The 16361-nt window shown below is 40.6% G+C and overlaps 1 protein-coding gene across 1 annotated transcript; it reads right to left on the bottom strand.

The window, feature by feature from the left end:
• Positions 1 to 4029: 4029 nt before the first annotated feature.
• Positions 4030 to 16300, bottom strand: ANKEF1 (ankyrin repeat and EF-hand domain containing 1). The gene is made up of 9 exons (XM_005445652.2): positions 15926 to 16300; positions 15258 to 15457; positions 13670 to 13819; positions 12813 to 12936; positions 11092 to 11914; positions 7987 to 8213; positions 6534 to 6715; positions 5177 to 5320; positions 4030 to 4155 (listed from the first exon to the last, which is right to left on the bottom strand). Exons 1-9 carry the CDS (start codon positions 16269 to 16271, stop codon positions 4030 to 4032), a joined length of 2322 nt encoding a protein of 773 aa, XP_005445709.2. The 5' UTR covers positions 16272 to 16300.
• Positions 16301 to 16361: the final 61 nt, after the last annotated feature.

Raw genomic sequence — 16361 nt, 5'->3', positions numbered from 1 at the left:
ACTGAGTCACAGTTCGTAATCTGTTTGAACTCCCACCTGCAAATTTCCTTGTTCTCGGTACACTTTCTGACGTACAACTGATTCAGCTTTCCAGAAGGCACTCTTACTTGAGAGAGGGGTGCTTTGCTCTCTGTTACTGAGGTGTCTTTGGCACTTGGTGCCCTTTAATACCGTCCACCAAATCGTCACTCAGCTTTTCCATGACCAGTCCATTAGCACGGCCTCTCCCCCTCCCTCACAGCTTGCTCCTGGCTCTGTACTCGATACCTTTCCTTCCGCTGGTGTCAATTTTAGGGTCTGGAGCTTTATCCCTTAACTCCCCTTGTGACATCCATTTTCACATCCCTAAAAGCCTCCTACACAGCTATTACTGCTCCATGCAACAGTTTCTCCTACTCCACTTCTGGTGTACAAGGGGGGAGTCTCTAGACACCTACTCACTGCTACGCTCGAGGAGGACCATCTTGAAAGGTACTTCTTGACCCCAGCCAAGCCCCTCAGTTTGCTCCCATGTCTGCCTGGATGCCCCGGGACCTGAATGAGTTGACTATTCATGCAAAAACTTTTTCAGAGCACTGTTCGTTTTGATAAGGAGTTGGATATCAAAATACCATTTAAGCCAATGTTAGGTGCTTATTATATGCAATTCTCTGAAAATGCCACCAGGTAGTTAATTTTTCAGTATGTAAATGAACACACAAATATCACTGCCTTTCCTCTGTAAAAGCAACTGTAGGGAAGGCTCGGACATACAATAGTGACACTATTGATACCTTCAATGGACAGCACTGAGCCCCCTCAGCTGGTAAGATCTTAATGTTTAGACAGATTTTGACAGCCCTAACCAATACCATAGTCCTGTAGTAGCAGCAAGAAGCACTAACCAAGCTAGCCTAAGAAAATGGTTGGGGTGGGGACAGAAATCCCTGGAACGTGTAGTCATGTATAACATCACTGGTGCATGTTTGGTAACTGTTTCTTCTTTTGCACAAAATGAGCCGTCTTCGCAACTGAGTGGCTAACCTTGTGTTGTGTGTGGTGATGCTTTGCCTTGCTTCTGTCGTTTTGCACTGTGCTCCCATAGAAAGCCAACCCCGAGCTGATGACTGGGTGAGAGACAGGACCGTAGCCTGCAAGACGAGTCTGCCAACTGTTTGGGCAGCCTGTTACGGAGAAGACCAGGGAGCCAGAGAGAAGCCAGCAGGCCAAAGCAGCACAAATACTTCTTTCTATTCTGCCATCATGTTGTGTACAGCTGATGTGCAACTCTTCCCCCTTACTTTTTGTGGGACTTGTAAAGACTGTGAAGGCCTGTAGCCCATTCGGGCTGAGAAAAGAAAGCATGAGGATGGTGTGCATATGGATTTCCTATGGGAACAGAAAATAGCCCCCTCTCAGTGCTTTCTCTTCCAAACAACCTTTTCAGAGGCTACTTGCCAACAAGCCTGATTCTACACTGTGTCCCAAACTGATGCAGGAGACAGGCCCTTCTGCTGGCCAGCTTAGCTCATTCCTGTTGCATTCAAGTTCTCTTCCACTTGCTTACAGTAACCCTAATGAACGCAGCCAGCTGAAAACATCCTGTACCTTGGTGGGGCGGTGGTTACCTAAGTGAGGAGTACTTCTGCAGTACATGCAGAGAGGAGAGCTGAGCAACTGGCTCTAACAGCAGAGAACTCTCCTAGCTAATCTCCATGACATAATCCTGCCAGAAACACAGTTTTACCTTACAGGATGAGTTAGGAGTTTCTGATTGTGCTGCCTGATTTTATTTCAATGGTTACTGTTCAGCAAATTGACCCCCCCACCTCTCCTTCTTTTAGAGCCGCAGTTTTCTTTACAATTGTTCATAGGCATTCTCCTCCTTGCCTGCGTACCTTCTACAACTAACTTTAATACTGTTATTTTTGTTATTTATAATCATCTGCAACCAGCAGAAGTTTTATGCTGACAGGCAAAGATGATATGCTGATATTAAGTATTCCAAGACAGCTGAAACTTTAAATGGTATCTCACTTGCCTGTAAAGACTTATATACATATAGTTATACTGAACTATAAAAATGCTAGACATATCAGGATATTTTCTTAATGTCAGCAACTTGCCATAAAATACTCATGTACAGCCCTATTCATTCAAACAATATGTTCAGTAGTGGTATTTGAAGATAGTGGCTCACTAGATTAATCTACTTGCTTTGGATTTGTCTTGGTTATCACTAAATATCACATTTACATTTGGATGCGCAGCCAGAGTTAAAAAGGGTTCACTGCACGCTGTGTCATGCAGGCAGTGGTGGTGTCTTTAAGAACATGACCGTGCAGGCTTTGCCCAACAATCTTCCACTCTGCTCTCTTCATACCTAGGCAAATCCAGGCATGGAAATGCTCTATCGCATGCATCAACAAGGGCAAAACTTAATTCTTATTACAAGAAATGATGAACCAGAGGGAAAGAACCCAGACTTGCAGGTAAAAAAAGAAGAAAAGTACGTTTAAAAATGAGCTTTCCAAGTAGCTGTACTCTTGTGCCAGAGAGCTCTTGGAGTCTCACAATATTAAAATAAATTTGAAGAATGCGTACTATCAAGCTGATTTAATTTACCATGTCTGTCTAGTCCAGTGTCATCTTCTCTTCTAAAGGACACATGCATCACCACACTGGGCAATCGGGAAGTGAACTGCAATGCTAGAAAACCTTCTCTATCATATCCCTATAGTAATTTGCTGAGGTCCTGAAACACAAGGGATTTTCATCTCTTATGTATTAACTACCTAGACTCTTCTCACAATCTATGTAAATATTTTCTCAGGTTTCCAAGGATAATTGGGCTAGAGCATTCCACAGGCTATTTATGCATTGTACAGTATTTAATGTGTGCTGCTTTCCTTTCTTTTTTTTTTTTTTTCTCTGTAGTCTGAATGTTCTTGTATCCCATGAAGGAATAGATAGGAGGCTTCAGTTTACTTCTCCACACTTTATGCTTCTTTAGGTATTTTTTTTTCATGGCATCCCCTCCCACTTACTTCCTCCCTAAGCTAAACATTCCCAGTACATCCAGCCTCTGCTTACCCCAAATTTATCACCTGTTGCTGCCTTTTCGAAGCTCCAAACTGGGCTTACTTTTGTGCTGCCAACTATTTTGCAGACATACCCATCAGCATTCAACTCATGCTGTTTTGGCCTGGTCCTATCACATGAATCTTAACATTACACACTTCCTAAAATGAACTTTGAGTACCTATTCTTCATAGTAAATTACCGCAGCCTGGTCAGTTCACATCTAAGACACCAATTCCTTCCCAACCAAAGAACTCATTAAAATGCAGGGACAATAACTGTTGGCTTCACTGTTGGGGGGGGCAAGCACTGACTTGGACTAGCTGTGGATGGAGATGTTAATACAAGAACCCACATTCACAAAAATCTCTAAATGTTTTTCAAGTTTTCCAAAAATATCTAAAGGGCTAGATAACAGCTTTGCAACGCTGCAGCTGGGGAATATGTTCTCACTGAGTGAGAAGAAAGGTTTGTTCGCTCTTGCAAGTGTATGGGAGAATATGATAGTTGTCCTGGTTGTAAATTCTGTCCTTTCTGTTGCCTCTATAGACAACCAAGAACATTGCTGTCTTAATTACTGAATGCCATCTTCGTATTTAATACCCTTTTAGTAGAAAGAGTAGCTTATCTTCCGGGAAGAAGTTTTATGTTGCAATGGAAAATAGCTCACAAAGCCATACCTTTACAAAAGGCATGCATGTGTGATGACAGTGGCCATTCCATGAAGTATGCTGAGCCAGCTCCAAGACAGAATCACATGAGGATAAACTTTTTTCCAGACTAAGCCCTTAGTAAAAGATTGTGTGTAATCAACATAATTTACAGAGGAAAAACTTGTTACAATTTTTTTATTCATAACTGAGATACATTTACTGAGCACTGCATGATTCCTTCCTTACAAAGGGTGCAGCCTTTTAGAACTTTGTCACTGCAGAGTATGTGTTGAAGTAGTTCTTCCAACTGGTGTGCTTATTCCATAACTTTCCTATTAAAGGGGGTCATGAGGCTTTCTGAGTGGCCACTGAGAGCAAAGCGTTCATGGAGCAATTCTTGCTTTCTTGCTAGCTCTTCTGTTGCGGCATCAGGGGCCCAAATCTACAAAACAAAGCTATTTGTAGTTAATTTGGACGTGACTTCTGTAACTGAAGCATTAAGAAGATACTGTCAGCAAAACGGAGCCATTTTAGAGCACTCCTTTCCATCCTGAGATGTAGAAGAAAACTAGCGTGGCCTCCCAGCAGAAGATACACAACAATCTGTGTATGTATAAGCAGGGCACTCTCTTGTTGTTACTTCCAGTCTGTAACGCTGTGGGCTCAGATTAGGGATAATGTGACAAAGATGATCCAAAGCTAATTGTTTAGAAGGACTGACTCAGGCCCAAGATCCTCAGAGTTGAAAATAGTAATTAGCTGTTAGAGTCGCTGACAATGACGCCTTATTCCCCTGAGACCACAAGTCAGGGTTAGGGAAATGGTAAACAAACGCCAAACAAAACTCCTCAGTCAACAATGGTATTCTTTTCCTTTTTAAGGAGAAAAAAATACTCTAAAAATTACTTCTCTGTGATTATCTCTTTCTGTTTCTTGGTTATTTGTGAATGAGTATTAACAAGTCCCTGATGCAGAAATTATATTTCTAGTACTCTAACTTTAGGAAGTAAATATTTAGTGTACTGTGATTCATTTCGTTCAGTAACTGTCACCGACATAAGTAATCATGTGATAAATAATTGAGAAGGCAAGTTAGAAGTTGGTGTTGGTCCCATGCACAAGGACTCCTATCATTTAAGTGCAGGAAAATCTGTACCATGAAAGTAGTTGCACTTGTATTTTACTGCAGGTCCACTTTAATACTATTTTAAAACCTGGTAAGACCTTGATTTCCACAATGACTTGTTTTATATAAATATATATGTGTATATATAATACATATACACATATATATGAACTTTTTTAGTGTACTGGTCTTTTGTGGCACTCTCTCTAGCCTGTGCCATATCATCTATAAGCTAGCTGAATTGTGAAGTCATCTCATCGGACTGTTCTGAGTTTTGATTTACAGCAAGGTCTGCCTTTAACGTGCAACTGTGCTCATGTTTTGCTATTGTACGTACTTTTCTGGGTTTGAATGCGATGTAATCTTCCTTGGTAGCACTACTGGTTATCAAAGACTTCGGATACATAACACTGTCCTTAAGGGAATGTGTTGACTTTTCAAGAATGGACTTTTCTACAACTGGCAGAGATACCTGTGAAGGCTGAAAGAGAAGTTATCAGTTACACAAATACAGCATGTTTGGAAGCAGGGCACATATCCTGCATCTTCTGATACTCCTTTTGCTGTCTATCTGCTGTGGGTGTATTTTTCTTAATCCATTCAGAATCTTTTTCTCTTAAAGCTGATATTTATTTTTTTTTTTAATAACCAAAAATTGTGAGGGGAAGTCTTTTAAAAAGTAGAGGATGACTCTCCTTCTTGGACACTAAAACATTAACTGCTCATTAAGTCTCACAGGACTATCACTAAGTACTGCTGGTGAGCCCATCCTGTGCCGGGTGATGAATAAATAAGCACCTAAGGTTGTCACCCTCCTGCCTATGAAAGTCCTATACTATCCCTGACATTCAAAACATTTTTGAAAGGGGAAAAACCAACACTTGGCTACTGGGATATATTTACTATACCATCCAGGGCAGGACTGCTGAAGGACACTTCTAGCAATGGAGATACAATTGCATTTTCTCTCTAAACAGCATTTTGTGTGTGGCTAAAAAGTACCACTGGTAAATCAGGAGTATCTCACCCATGTTAAGACAACCAGGATGCAGTCACAGAGGCTGATGTCAGCTTGGGAACTGGGGCAATGGTAAGGTATTCAAGGCTCCAGGGGGTGCAGGAAAAGCATTCAGAAGTACAACAGCCAAAGATTAGTGTGGGATTTTAGAAGCAGGACTCGGGTCAACAGTAGGAAAGGAAGGATATGAGACAAGATGGGAAATGAGAAGTCAGCAAGCCTGATAGCACCATCACCTTGGTGAGTCTGATTAGCAGAATAGAAAGATGTTTCTACTAATTTGAAAGGCCTTGGGCTTATCCTGTGAAGAAACAGGTGTTCCCCTTAAGAAATTAGTTACCAGTTGTTCAGTATTTACCACAACAGAGCTGGATAATCATAAACTTTGGGAGGAATAGGAAAAGAAAAGGAAATATTTTTCTCTGTCCTGTCAGTGATATAGGACATAATTCTTAAGTGGGACTGGGGAATCCATGAAATTCATATAATTAACAAGTCAAAATTTCAACCAATGAACAAGTACTAGTACTGGGAAGAACAAGTACTGGCTTCTGAAAATACTCTAACAAAACTGCCTGATTTAGAGCTTTAGAGAGACAGGGATAGCGAATAAATGAAAGGAAGCAGCACTCCACTAACTACTAGCAAGTCACTCCTTCATTATCGTGTCTCATACCTCTTTTTTCACAGCTTGTACCTCTACAGGCATCAGTGCAAAAGGTGACTTTGGCTTCACACTTTTTTCTTTCTCTGCTGCTTTTTTTCCTGGTACTTGCGGCAAATTTTCCAGTTTATTTTGGAGCAGGTCAGTTATACTAGAATCTGCAAATACTTTAGCAATATCAAGAGCATTTTTTCCTGTATTTAAAAAAAAATGAATACCTGTATAAGCCATGAAAATGACACGACATTTGACACTTGTTATTGCAACTGGATAATGACATGAATTGAATTAGGCCTCTATTTATTAACCACTCATGTGCCAGCAACATGTTTGACATAGGCGTAGGACTGGTAGTCACCAGCACTGCTTGCAGAACAAGGCCATGCAGAAATGAGCCTTGAAACCAAATATTGCAGGAATTCTTGGAGTGGTTGCTTTGCTCTTAATGCTCTGACATTTGAAGCTTAATATGCTGGTCCTGCAGGTTGTAATTTTGATCTTTGAGGTCTGAGAGCACTTAGCACTAGGAGATGGCTAGCACAGCACAAGGTTAGGAATATAGGCCAAGTTACCGTAGGTATCTACCTCTCCCAATATTTGGTCTGTGGCTGGCAAGGAGTCAAGGGAAAGCCATTTAAATGGGGCTGAACACCTTCAGTGCTTAATAAAGGAAAAACTCTCCTGGATCTTATGAGATGAGACCCTGTGGCTGTAAAGTAGTTGCAAAACTAAACTGCAGTGTGAACTAGAATTTCACATGCTAACAGAAATAAGGACTACACATCCCTCCTACACACAGGGTTTCACCTACTAGGCATTTGGGTAAGGAAAGTCTCATTGTGTAGCAATGTTGCTTGCTATGTCAGAGCAAGAGCTTAACATGTGATAGATGTTAACTGTTTAAATTACTCTGAAAACAGAGGATATAATACTGAATGAGGGATCTGCTGTGGGGAGGTAACACTTCAGTAACAGTTCAGATTTCATTTTCTGTTCAGTGTTTTTTTTCTTAGGGAGTAATGTTTACACGTGAAGCAGCAAGAATTTTTTCTAACCAGAGCTGCCTATGTATAAAAATAAGTGATGTAAATGGGTGACAGAGTATACACTGGCCACAACAAAAATCTAATTTTTCATCAAATAATATTAATAACTAGATAGTTGTTTCCATTAAAGCCACTTATAACTGTCTATATCTTGTGAGGAGCAACAGTCATCCTACCCACGTAATTAAGCATGTTACTTTATTTTCTAGATGCATAAACCCCAAGAAAGTTGAATACTTACAATAGTGATTCCACATGTAGAAAACTGATTGAACATAACTCTTACCTTCATCCTGATCCTGATAGCAATCACAAATTCAGAACACTTCTCGAAGTGTTCCAAGGTGTTTGTGGGTTTTTAAAAATAAAATATGTATACACATAAGGAAACAGGCCTTTTTGGAGATGCTGATATTTACCATTGCTGTTTGTAGTCTGGATGTTAGCACCTGCACTGATTAAAAAATAGACTATATCCAATCTGCAGATCTCAATGGCTCTCATTAGCGGGGTCGCATTGCCTATTGCAGGTGCATCCACTGCTGCTCCAGCCTTTACTAGCAGTTCAGCAGTATCTAGGTGTCCGTTATAGCAGGCGTGATGGAGGGGAGTCCACATGAAATTGTCTGTTGCATTTATATCAGCCCTACAAGAGTAACAGAAGTTGTGGCAGATGAAGCTAGCTACTAGATACAATAACGTCTGCAGCTCCAAGTACAATCAGTGTTCGCTGCCCACTGCAATGGCATATTCGATATAGATATTTTCATATTGCTACTGCTACTCTGAACCCATTTTAGTGAATGACACATAGCTTATCATGAAATATTGATTGTAAGTGTGCCTGGGTGGTGATCATATCCCTCTGTAAGCTAACACAGTGTCCTCTACATGGAGGTTTTCAAAGGTACGTAATAAAACAGGCATTCAAACAGCTTAGTCCTATAAAACACTGCTAACGTTTGTGCTCCAGCTTCACTGAGAATGGCAAAAAGCAGATTAAGGAATTCAAAAAAAGAATGCTTCTGGGCCAAGAACAGGTGCTTAAAAACATGTGGCAGAATTGACTACTGGCCAATTGACAAATGAGTCAGAGCAGCTCTGTCTCAAAAAGCTGAGGATTTAAAACTTTCAGCCACTGTGTCGCTAAACTAGATCTGTTTCTGCTCCCAGGTTAAAAAGTGGCATGCTATGGAGGATGCAAGGGCTAGTTTGGAAGAGATGCTTGCAATATGCTGCCTTTGGACAAAGCTGAGGGGAAAAGCATTATCAGCCCTTTAGCAACTGGTTGCCTTGGGAGCATTTTGGCTGGGGTCATGCAAAAGCAAGGCTTGGGGAACAAGAGCCACTAGAGCCCCTTCACAGTGTTAAAAGGGAAGAAATATGGTTCCCTCGTATCTTTGAAGAAAGCACAGTCCATGCCCAGATCTGTGATCTCCCACCTGTGCCATGCACGGGTTCGGGAGGGGTCAAACCCTCATGAGGGGGTTCCCCAGTACTCAGAGTGAATTATGTCGCATTGTATTAAAGACAGCCTAGAGGTCCTGAACTGAGTTAGGGTCACTGTCTCACATACTCTAAGGACAAAGAGCTCATCTTCCAAAAAGTCAGGGAAGGAAAGAGAGAAGGAAGAAAAATTATGAAGGAAGCTGTTTCCAGGGATAGCTTTTTGCTTTTCAGGTCAGATTGTTAATAATTTAACTCTAGATCAAAAGAACAGATTTATTTGCTCTTTTCCTCTTTTAAATTTTTAATCTTTTTTTTTCAGAATTCTACCTTTGGTGAGATGTTACTACAGTAAATTCCCCTGACCTACTGGTTTTACCTTTGTTATCTTTCAGTTGCTCAGCCATTATGGTTTATTTGTATGCAGTTTTCATTTCCTTTATATTTCTCATTAAAATAAGCAGTTCCAGTTATTCCACTTTCACAACCCAACCTCTGTGCCTGTACTGATACTCTGTCTGTCCCTGAACCCTTTTTGCTAACTTTGTTCTATCAGAAACAAACCAGTCGAAGGGAACAGGGACAACGTAGCACAGACTTAAAAAGTTTTTCAGCATTTTCTCCTGATAAAGCATTGAATTTGCATTTAGCCCAAATTTAATTTACTTCTGAGTCTCTTGGGGACAAGATAGAAAGTAGATACCATCAGTTTATGTTTAAACCTCAGCATTTTCTATAGCTCAGGGTAAATCCAATGTTTTGTTTTCTACTCAATATAGGTTTGTGATACTGTATTGAAAAGGTTGTACTATAAAAAGTATTTGAACTCTCATGCCAAACTGAAAGCATCTGAAAGTCCATGCTGCCGAAAGATGCAAAGCTAAACGCTGTACTGATAACTTTCTATTTTCTGATCTCTGTCAGTTTAAAATCTCAATAGGTACTATTTTTTTAAACTAAGTTATTACTTTTCTAGGTCTAAGTGTTAAATATGATGACGTGACTCCAGTGCTGTCTAATGAAGCTTGACAAAAGCAGTGGAGACTAATCTGCTAGATAAATTTGCTAACTCTTGCATATTTATCTCTGGAAGACCCGAATATACACATTTACACAACTTTGTATATGGTCCAGGAACGTCAGTGCAATTAACAGGGTGTGCAAAGATCCATGTACCGTTAAGTCTTCGCAGGAACCCGAGCAACAACTACAGCCACTTACCCTGAGTAATGACTTAAAATGAATTCTAGGTATAGGTAGAGAACAAAGCTAATGCAAACATCTTTGAACAATGTTCATTTAAGAGTTGATGTGAATGACTGTACAGGACTGCAGTAGTCTGACAGTAAAAAAGGCAAGATTATGGTATTCCACAAGTATGACTGAATCTTTCTTAAACTGCTTTCATTTTTAAGCTGTCATTGAAATTTTTCACAGGTGTGTCTGTAGGCTACAAAATTGCTGAAACACTTCTAAAGTGAGGAGCAAACTAAATAGCAGCACATGATTCTGGTGTAAGTGCTGCTGCCTCAGCCTGCTGAGGCTGCAGAGGAAAGTGATTATAAGGCTTAACCCCTTAAGATATTTGTGTGCAAAGGCCCTGGTATGTGGAACAGGGAAGTCCAGGATTGCCTTGATGATTTCAGAAAAAGTCACTTAAGCCAGATTTCCCCAAAATCATTCATCAGATTTTGAGGGTTCTGTTTTGAGGATGCACTACGGGAGACATGGGTATGAACTAACTGCATTTCCAACAGGCTGGATTTGTAGACACACTGACTAAAGTGTCAACAGCCCAGACACCACAAATTTCAGACAGGGGAACTTACCTCTTGCATGTTTCTATTTCATTGTTCCTAAAATGTGAAAAATCATAAACTAACCCTCTGCAACTCAGGAAGTAATATTAAAATCTTATGGGGTCTTATTAACTCTTATGGAACTAACCTTAATATTACATGTTATGTAAATACAAAACCAAACCATAGTCTGTTGCATCCAGCTTTTAACTGGAAATTTATGCTTTTGAAAGCTTTTTCAGAGTACCAAACTGAAAAAAATCTCTGAAATGATCTTACCCCTTTTCCAGAAGATACTGCACAACATCCATGTTCCCACTTGCACATGCAGTCATCAAAGGTGTTTTGTAATATTTATCTTTTACGTCTACTTCCACACCCTCCTCAAATGCTTTCTGTAGAGACAGAACATCTCCTGCTCTGACAAGGTAGTTAATATTCATGTACATTTTCCTTGGCTCATCCATATACCAGGCACGGTCATCATGCACAGGATGGGCAGATGGGTGGTCTCGGTTAAAATGGTAGCTATCAGCAGTGTACTGAGTAGCCTCAATCATGTACGCAGGGAAGCCATCGTCCCTACGCTGACATGCACTCTTTGGAATAACACAAATTGGCACGGGGATGGAGATTCCTCTTTTTTGTCTTCGTTTTTTCCTTTTCTTCCCCTTCTTCCCTTTGGGTCCAAAGGCTGTTATAAGACAACTTTTCTGCAAGTATTTAGAACCTTTAAAAAATTCTTCGGTGTTAATTCCCTCGGGGTAAGATCCTTCATGCATTTCAGCAATAGTTTGTATTTGTTCAACGTCCACAAAGGCACACTGCTTCTGAATAACTGATACAAAATCATCTTTAGCTACTGTCCCATCTCCTTGGTCAACAGCCTCAAATGCCTTGCGGAGGGCAGCCTGGTGCTCTAAGGACCAGTCATACAGCCTCAGTGCCCAGCGGGGGTTGTCCTCCTCAGCCCCAGGCTTGGACTGTTTTATAAAGGATTTTTCAATTTTACGCAATGCTGCTGCTGCTGCTTTAAAACCACCTTCCTTGGCAACGGCTCTTGGAGTCTTTTTTAACAAGTTTGTCCATGTAGGATCACAGCCTAAAAAGATGGACACAGTTTCTCTGATACTGCAGTGGCATTCCTAATTATGTAATATTAGAGACTTGTAACATACGTGCAACTAACTGCCACAGGTCTACAATTTTACTCTGCCTTAACTATAAACTGTGATAGTAAATGGAATCACATCATCGATCCCCAACTGGAAGGTCAGCCACGCATTCATGTTTGCTCCCCAAAGGGAGATTCATTGGGCAACCCATGCTCTGTTTATCTATCCACTCATGAATATGTATAGAAAGGCAGAAGTTCAGTGGAAACTTAACCTTTCCCACCATTAAGTAAAAATGTAAAGAAGAAACAAGCTAAGATTAAAATACAGCTCAATGTTCTATATCCCAACCTTGCCATTTGGCAATGGATCACTAGTTAAATGTTTCAGTCACAAGAACAAAAGGCTAGATTTTGCATGGTCCCCTTGAATCCAAGCTTGAAGGGCTATGATCATTTGATTAAGTCAGAAAATGATCGCAGCAGCTTTGGAGTATGTTTCAATACCCACGGGCATGAAGTTTTCCCCATGACGACACAGAGATCCTTTTTTTAAGGGATCAGCAAACCAAAAATTAATTTTTTGTTGGAAGCTTCAATGCAATATGTCTAAAACCAATTCAAACCAGAACCACTTAATACAGTCCAATTCCAAATTATACAAACCCATGATGTTTCTGCTGCTTTCTTTGAGAAATATTTTATCTCAGCCACATGAATAGAAATAACTCATAATAGCCTATGTTAAGGCACTTCCTAATGAGATTTACGTTTGCCACACGATACCCGTGAGTCAAATCCTTCATAGATACCCAAATAAGATCTTTCCTTTAGCACAGAAATAGAATAGATATGATAGTTGCAAAGTAACTTGTTTTTAATGTACCTCTTTGTCCTATAAACTTGCAGCAATCTGCAAATCCTCCCTCTGCAGCATAATGAAGCGGCGTGTTACCATTCATAGCAATCAGGCCCAAGTCTCCGTTATAAGCTGAAATAATTCTAAGAATCTAGAAAAACAAAGACAGTTTGACAGAAAAACAAAAATCTTCTCTGTTTCTTAAGAGGGGCAAGTGTGAGAATGATTTACAAATAAATGTGATATCATATACTCCCAGCTTGTCTTGTGAAGTTCTCTCCCATGCCCAGCTGATGGATGCACACATACCGTTCATGTTTTCTATAGTACTATGCTTACTTAACATAGGACACAGAAACTTTGTTCAGTTGTAGACACCAAGGACAATCTTCATTCCTGCCAGTATGCTGCAGGCCACTGTCGTAAAGAAATTCTGACATTGCATGCACAATCAAAACTGCATAATTTTATGTACTTTAAAGATGATACAGGGGAGCAGGAAGAAAGTGCCTACCTGTAACTGCTTGCATCTGCCCTTGTTATAACGGTAATGTTTCACCCAAGTTACACAGCTGTGACATGCTACACATTGAGAGAAACAAGCTCTCCAATGGAGAGCTCTTCGCACCAGTCACACTAGCACACACACTCAGAGGTACCTTGGCAAAAAAGGCTCTGCAATTATGAGAGAAATTCTATCACTGCTGGATTCCCTTTGATACTTAAAAAGAAGCGGCTCTTAATTGCTGATTATTATGCTGATCAGCTGAGGTACTGCTCTCAAAAAACCACCCAAAACCCACCATCCAACCCCAAAAAAGCAAACAAAAAGCCACCCCAGGTTTAGCTTTGCAGCAATGCTTTAACATCACAAATGAAGATACCTCAAAAAAGCCTCCTTTGGCTGCGAAATGTGCAGCACTGTGTCTTTCGAGGTCAAATAGATTAACATCGACGCCTCTCTCAAGTAGACCACGCACCAGCTCAAGAACACCCTCTCTTGCGGCTTCCATTAAGGCTGTACGACCCGTAGCCTGCAAGGCAGCAAGGAAACAACTCAGAATTCGTTTTGTATGCTAATTCAGGTTGGAACAATATGTTCTGATTGTTGCAAGGTGGCATAAAACTGAAGGTCTTCTTTCAGGTACTACCAAAAAAAAGGAGGCAAGTCTTAATATTTTCAAAGATACCTGTAGGTAAACTTTAAGAATCTAGTCATAATGCTCCTAAATTATGGGTAGCCAAATCCTAGTGACTCAAGTACATTAGCAGCTTGAGTCCCTTGAACAGTCCCCATGAAAACCAATTCCTTAGTGAAGGAATCCTTTATTCTGTGTGCATGCTCTCATGCATGTTTACAAAATTTAACAAAAAAACCACCTCTATCATGAAACAGCATAAGGAGCTATGGCTGGAGGAGTGCTATGGGGAAAGCAGAGCAGCTGGGGAATTTCACTATTGTTCTGTGAGGAAAAGGTCACATTCTAATACATTAATGCTATGTCTTTTTCTAGATACTACTGATTAGCAGTGCCTATTTTCTTTGTAATGGCTGACTGGTAGATCTGGTGACCTTCCCAAGAACAGAGTGCATCTTGGATCAGGGATTGCCTGCTATTAACAGGTTGGCCCACAGCAACACTTAGAATACCTGTCTTGCCACTCTACAGAGAGGTAAAGACCAATGAGCTATGGATATTGTTCCACCGAACCATACATCCTTCCCCAATATCTTTCTCTGGGCCTAGCAAAACCATTCCTGTTACGTGACCAGAAAAATGCAGTTTTCTCATACTGCAGGTAGACTGAGTGCCTGAAGTGGAGATGTGCATAAGAGGATGGGATAGGGATGTTCAAACACTGGGTTTGCTGTAGCTACAAGCTAGGGAGGATACTGCAAAACTAAGACCAAAGCAAAAGCCAGAGGCAGCTTTAAGGGAAAGCCTGAGCTCCTTGACTTGATCAACAGCATGGAGCTTCAGTCCTCTAAGTCTTTGTTAAATTAAGGAAGTAAAGAAATAAATGACTAAGACATAGAAAAGAGTTTCTTATGCCTCATCCCTGCCTTGATTCCCCATCAGGTTTTGCATGGTGGACTCACCTTGTAGTGAGTATTATTTCAACTCTGAAAACCTTAGGGCATATGAGGCAAAGTACAAATCAGCACTGCTCCACTGATGTACAGTGCACTGAAACTTCTAAGAGCTGGCCCAGTTAAATTTTGTTTTTGTAAAATATTTGCACTCTAATCTACAAAAATCTAAATCAGGATATGTGATTTAAGCAAAAGACTTAAATTCTTGCCCCTGCAAAAAAGGATGGTACAAAAGAAGGGGATAGGTGTGGCCACAGAGTTAAGCACTTGCAGTGCTTTATTATTTTAACGTGAGGATTTAAGGTCATATACTCTAGCCAGCTGGTAACTCTCCTATACTCCAGTTTATACGTTCTTAGTTACAGAAATATCCATACTGGGTTTCTTGCATTGGGATTTGCTCCTCTTTCCAAGAAATTCAGACATATTTCTTTAATATCATCAGCTTGCTCACAGGCTTGTAGAAATACAGGCTTCCCATCAGTAGTACAGTTGTTAACATCTGCGCCATAATCCAGGGCAAGCTGCATGCAGCGGTAGTGCTGTCTTGTAGGTAAAATGCAGTAAAACAAAACACCTGCAGAGAAAACCAGCAGGGATTATGGTGCAATACTAAAATGTTGGAAAGGTTACTTAGCATGTAAGCTTCACAGCTGAACGGACCAACTCCTTCAACAGAGACCCATTCACTTCTCTTAGGGTATAGGGATGCAAAAAACCCCTTCTAGCTTAGTGCCTTTGAACTTGGGGAGTTAACCTGAATTTATAATGTGACAGGTCATGGGAGGAACCTGATTCTCAATCGCAAGTTATCTTTCAACAATGTACTGGATAGACCTTTTATTTAAATGTCTAGACTGTTTAGGGACAATTATTTTCCTTTTCACCCAAGCTCTTGTGGCCAACAGCTTCCATTGAGCTGTAAGGATTGCCCTCCACGACAGTTCCTCTCTACAGCTGGGACGCAACATATGTAGCAAGTGTGTAACACATTAAGGGGTCATTTTATGGTATTTCTGGTCTGATAAAGTTCCTTTTTATTTACCTTTCCCTTCGTTATCCACAGCAGCCATGTCCGCTTTAGCTTTTCCCAATAAATCCAAAACCAATTCATGGCCTAGCTCAGCTGCCTTCATTGCTGGAGTATGTCCCATTTTGTCCTGGACATCTGGATGAGCTCCCTGTTCCAGCAAGAAGCCACACATGTCAGTGTCATTTTTAATGCAGGCCAGATGAAGGGCGCTATATCCTTCCACAGGCTCTGTGAAATTAATGAGATTTGGGAATCCGTTCTGGACCAGCTTTTTTATTTGCTTCTTGTCTTTCTGGTGGATGCACTGAAGAAGTTTGTAGATCTGTAAGTTTAGAAGTCTGTTATCTACCGGCAACATCTTGGAATAAGAAAAAATGGCTTCTTTTGAGGAAGTGATTTCTGCATGGGGAGACAAGAAAACATGTAAACTCAGAGATGAGATTATAAT

The sequence above is a fragment of the Falco cherrug genome, chromosome 13 (genome assembly GCF_023634085.1).
Source record: "Falco cherrug isolate bFalChe1 chromosome 13, bFalChe1.pri, whole genome shotgun sequence".
Classification (NCBI taxonomy): domain Eukaryota; kingdom Metazoa; phylum Chordata; class Aves; order Falconiformes; family Falconidae; genus Falco; species Falco cherrug.
This window is presented reverse-complemented; position numbering and strand designations above follow the sequence as displayed.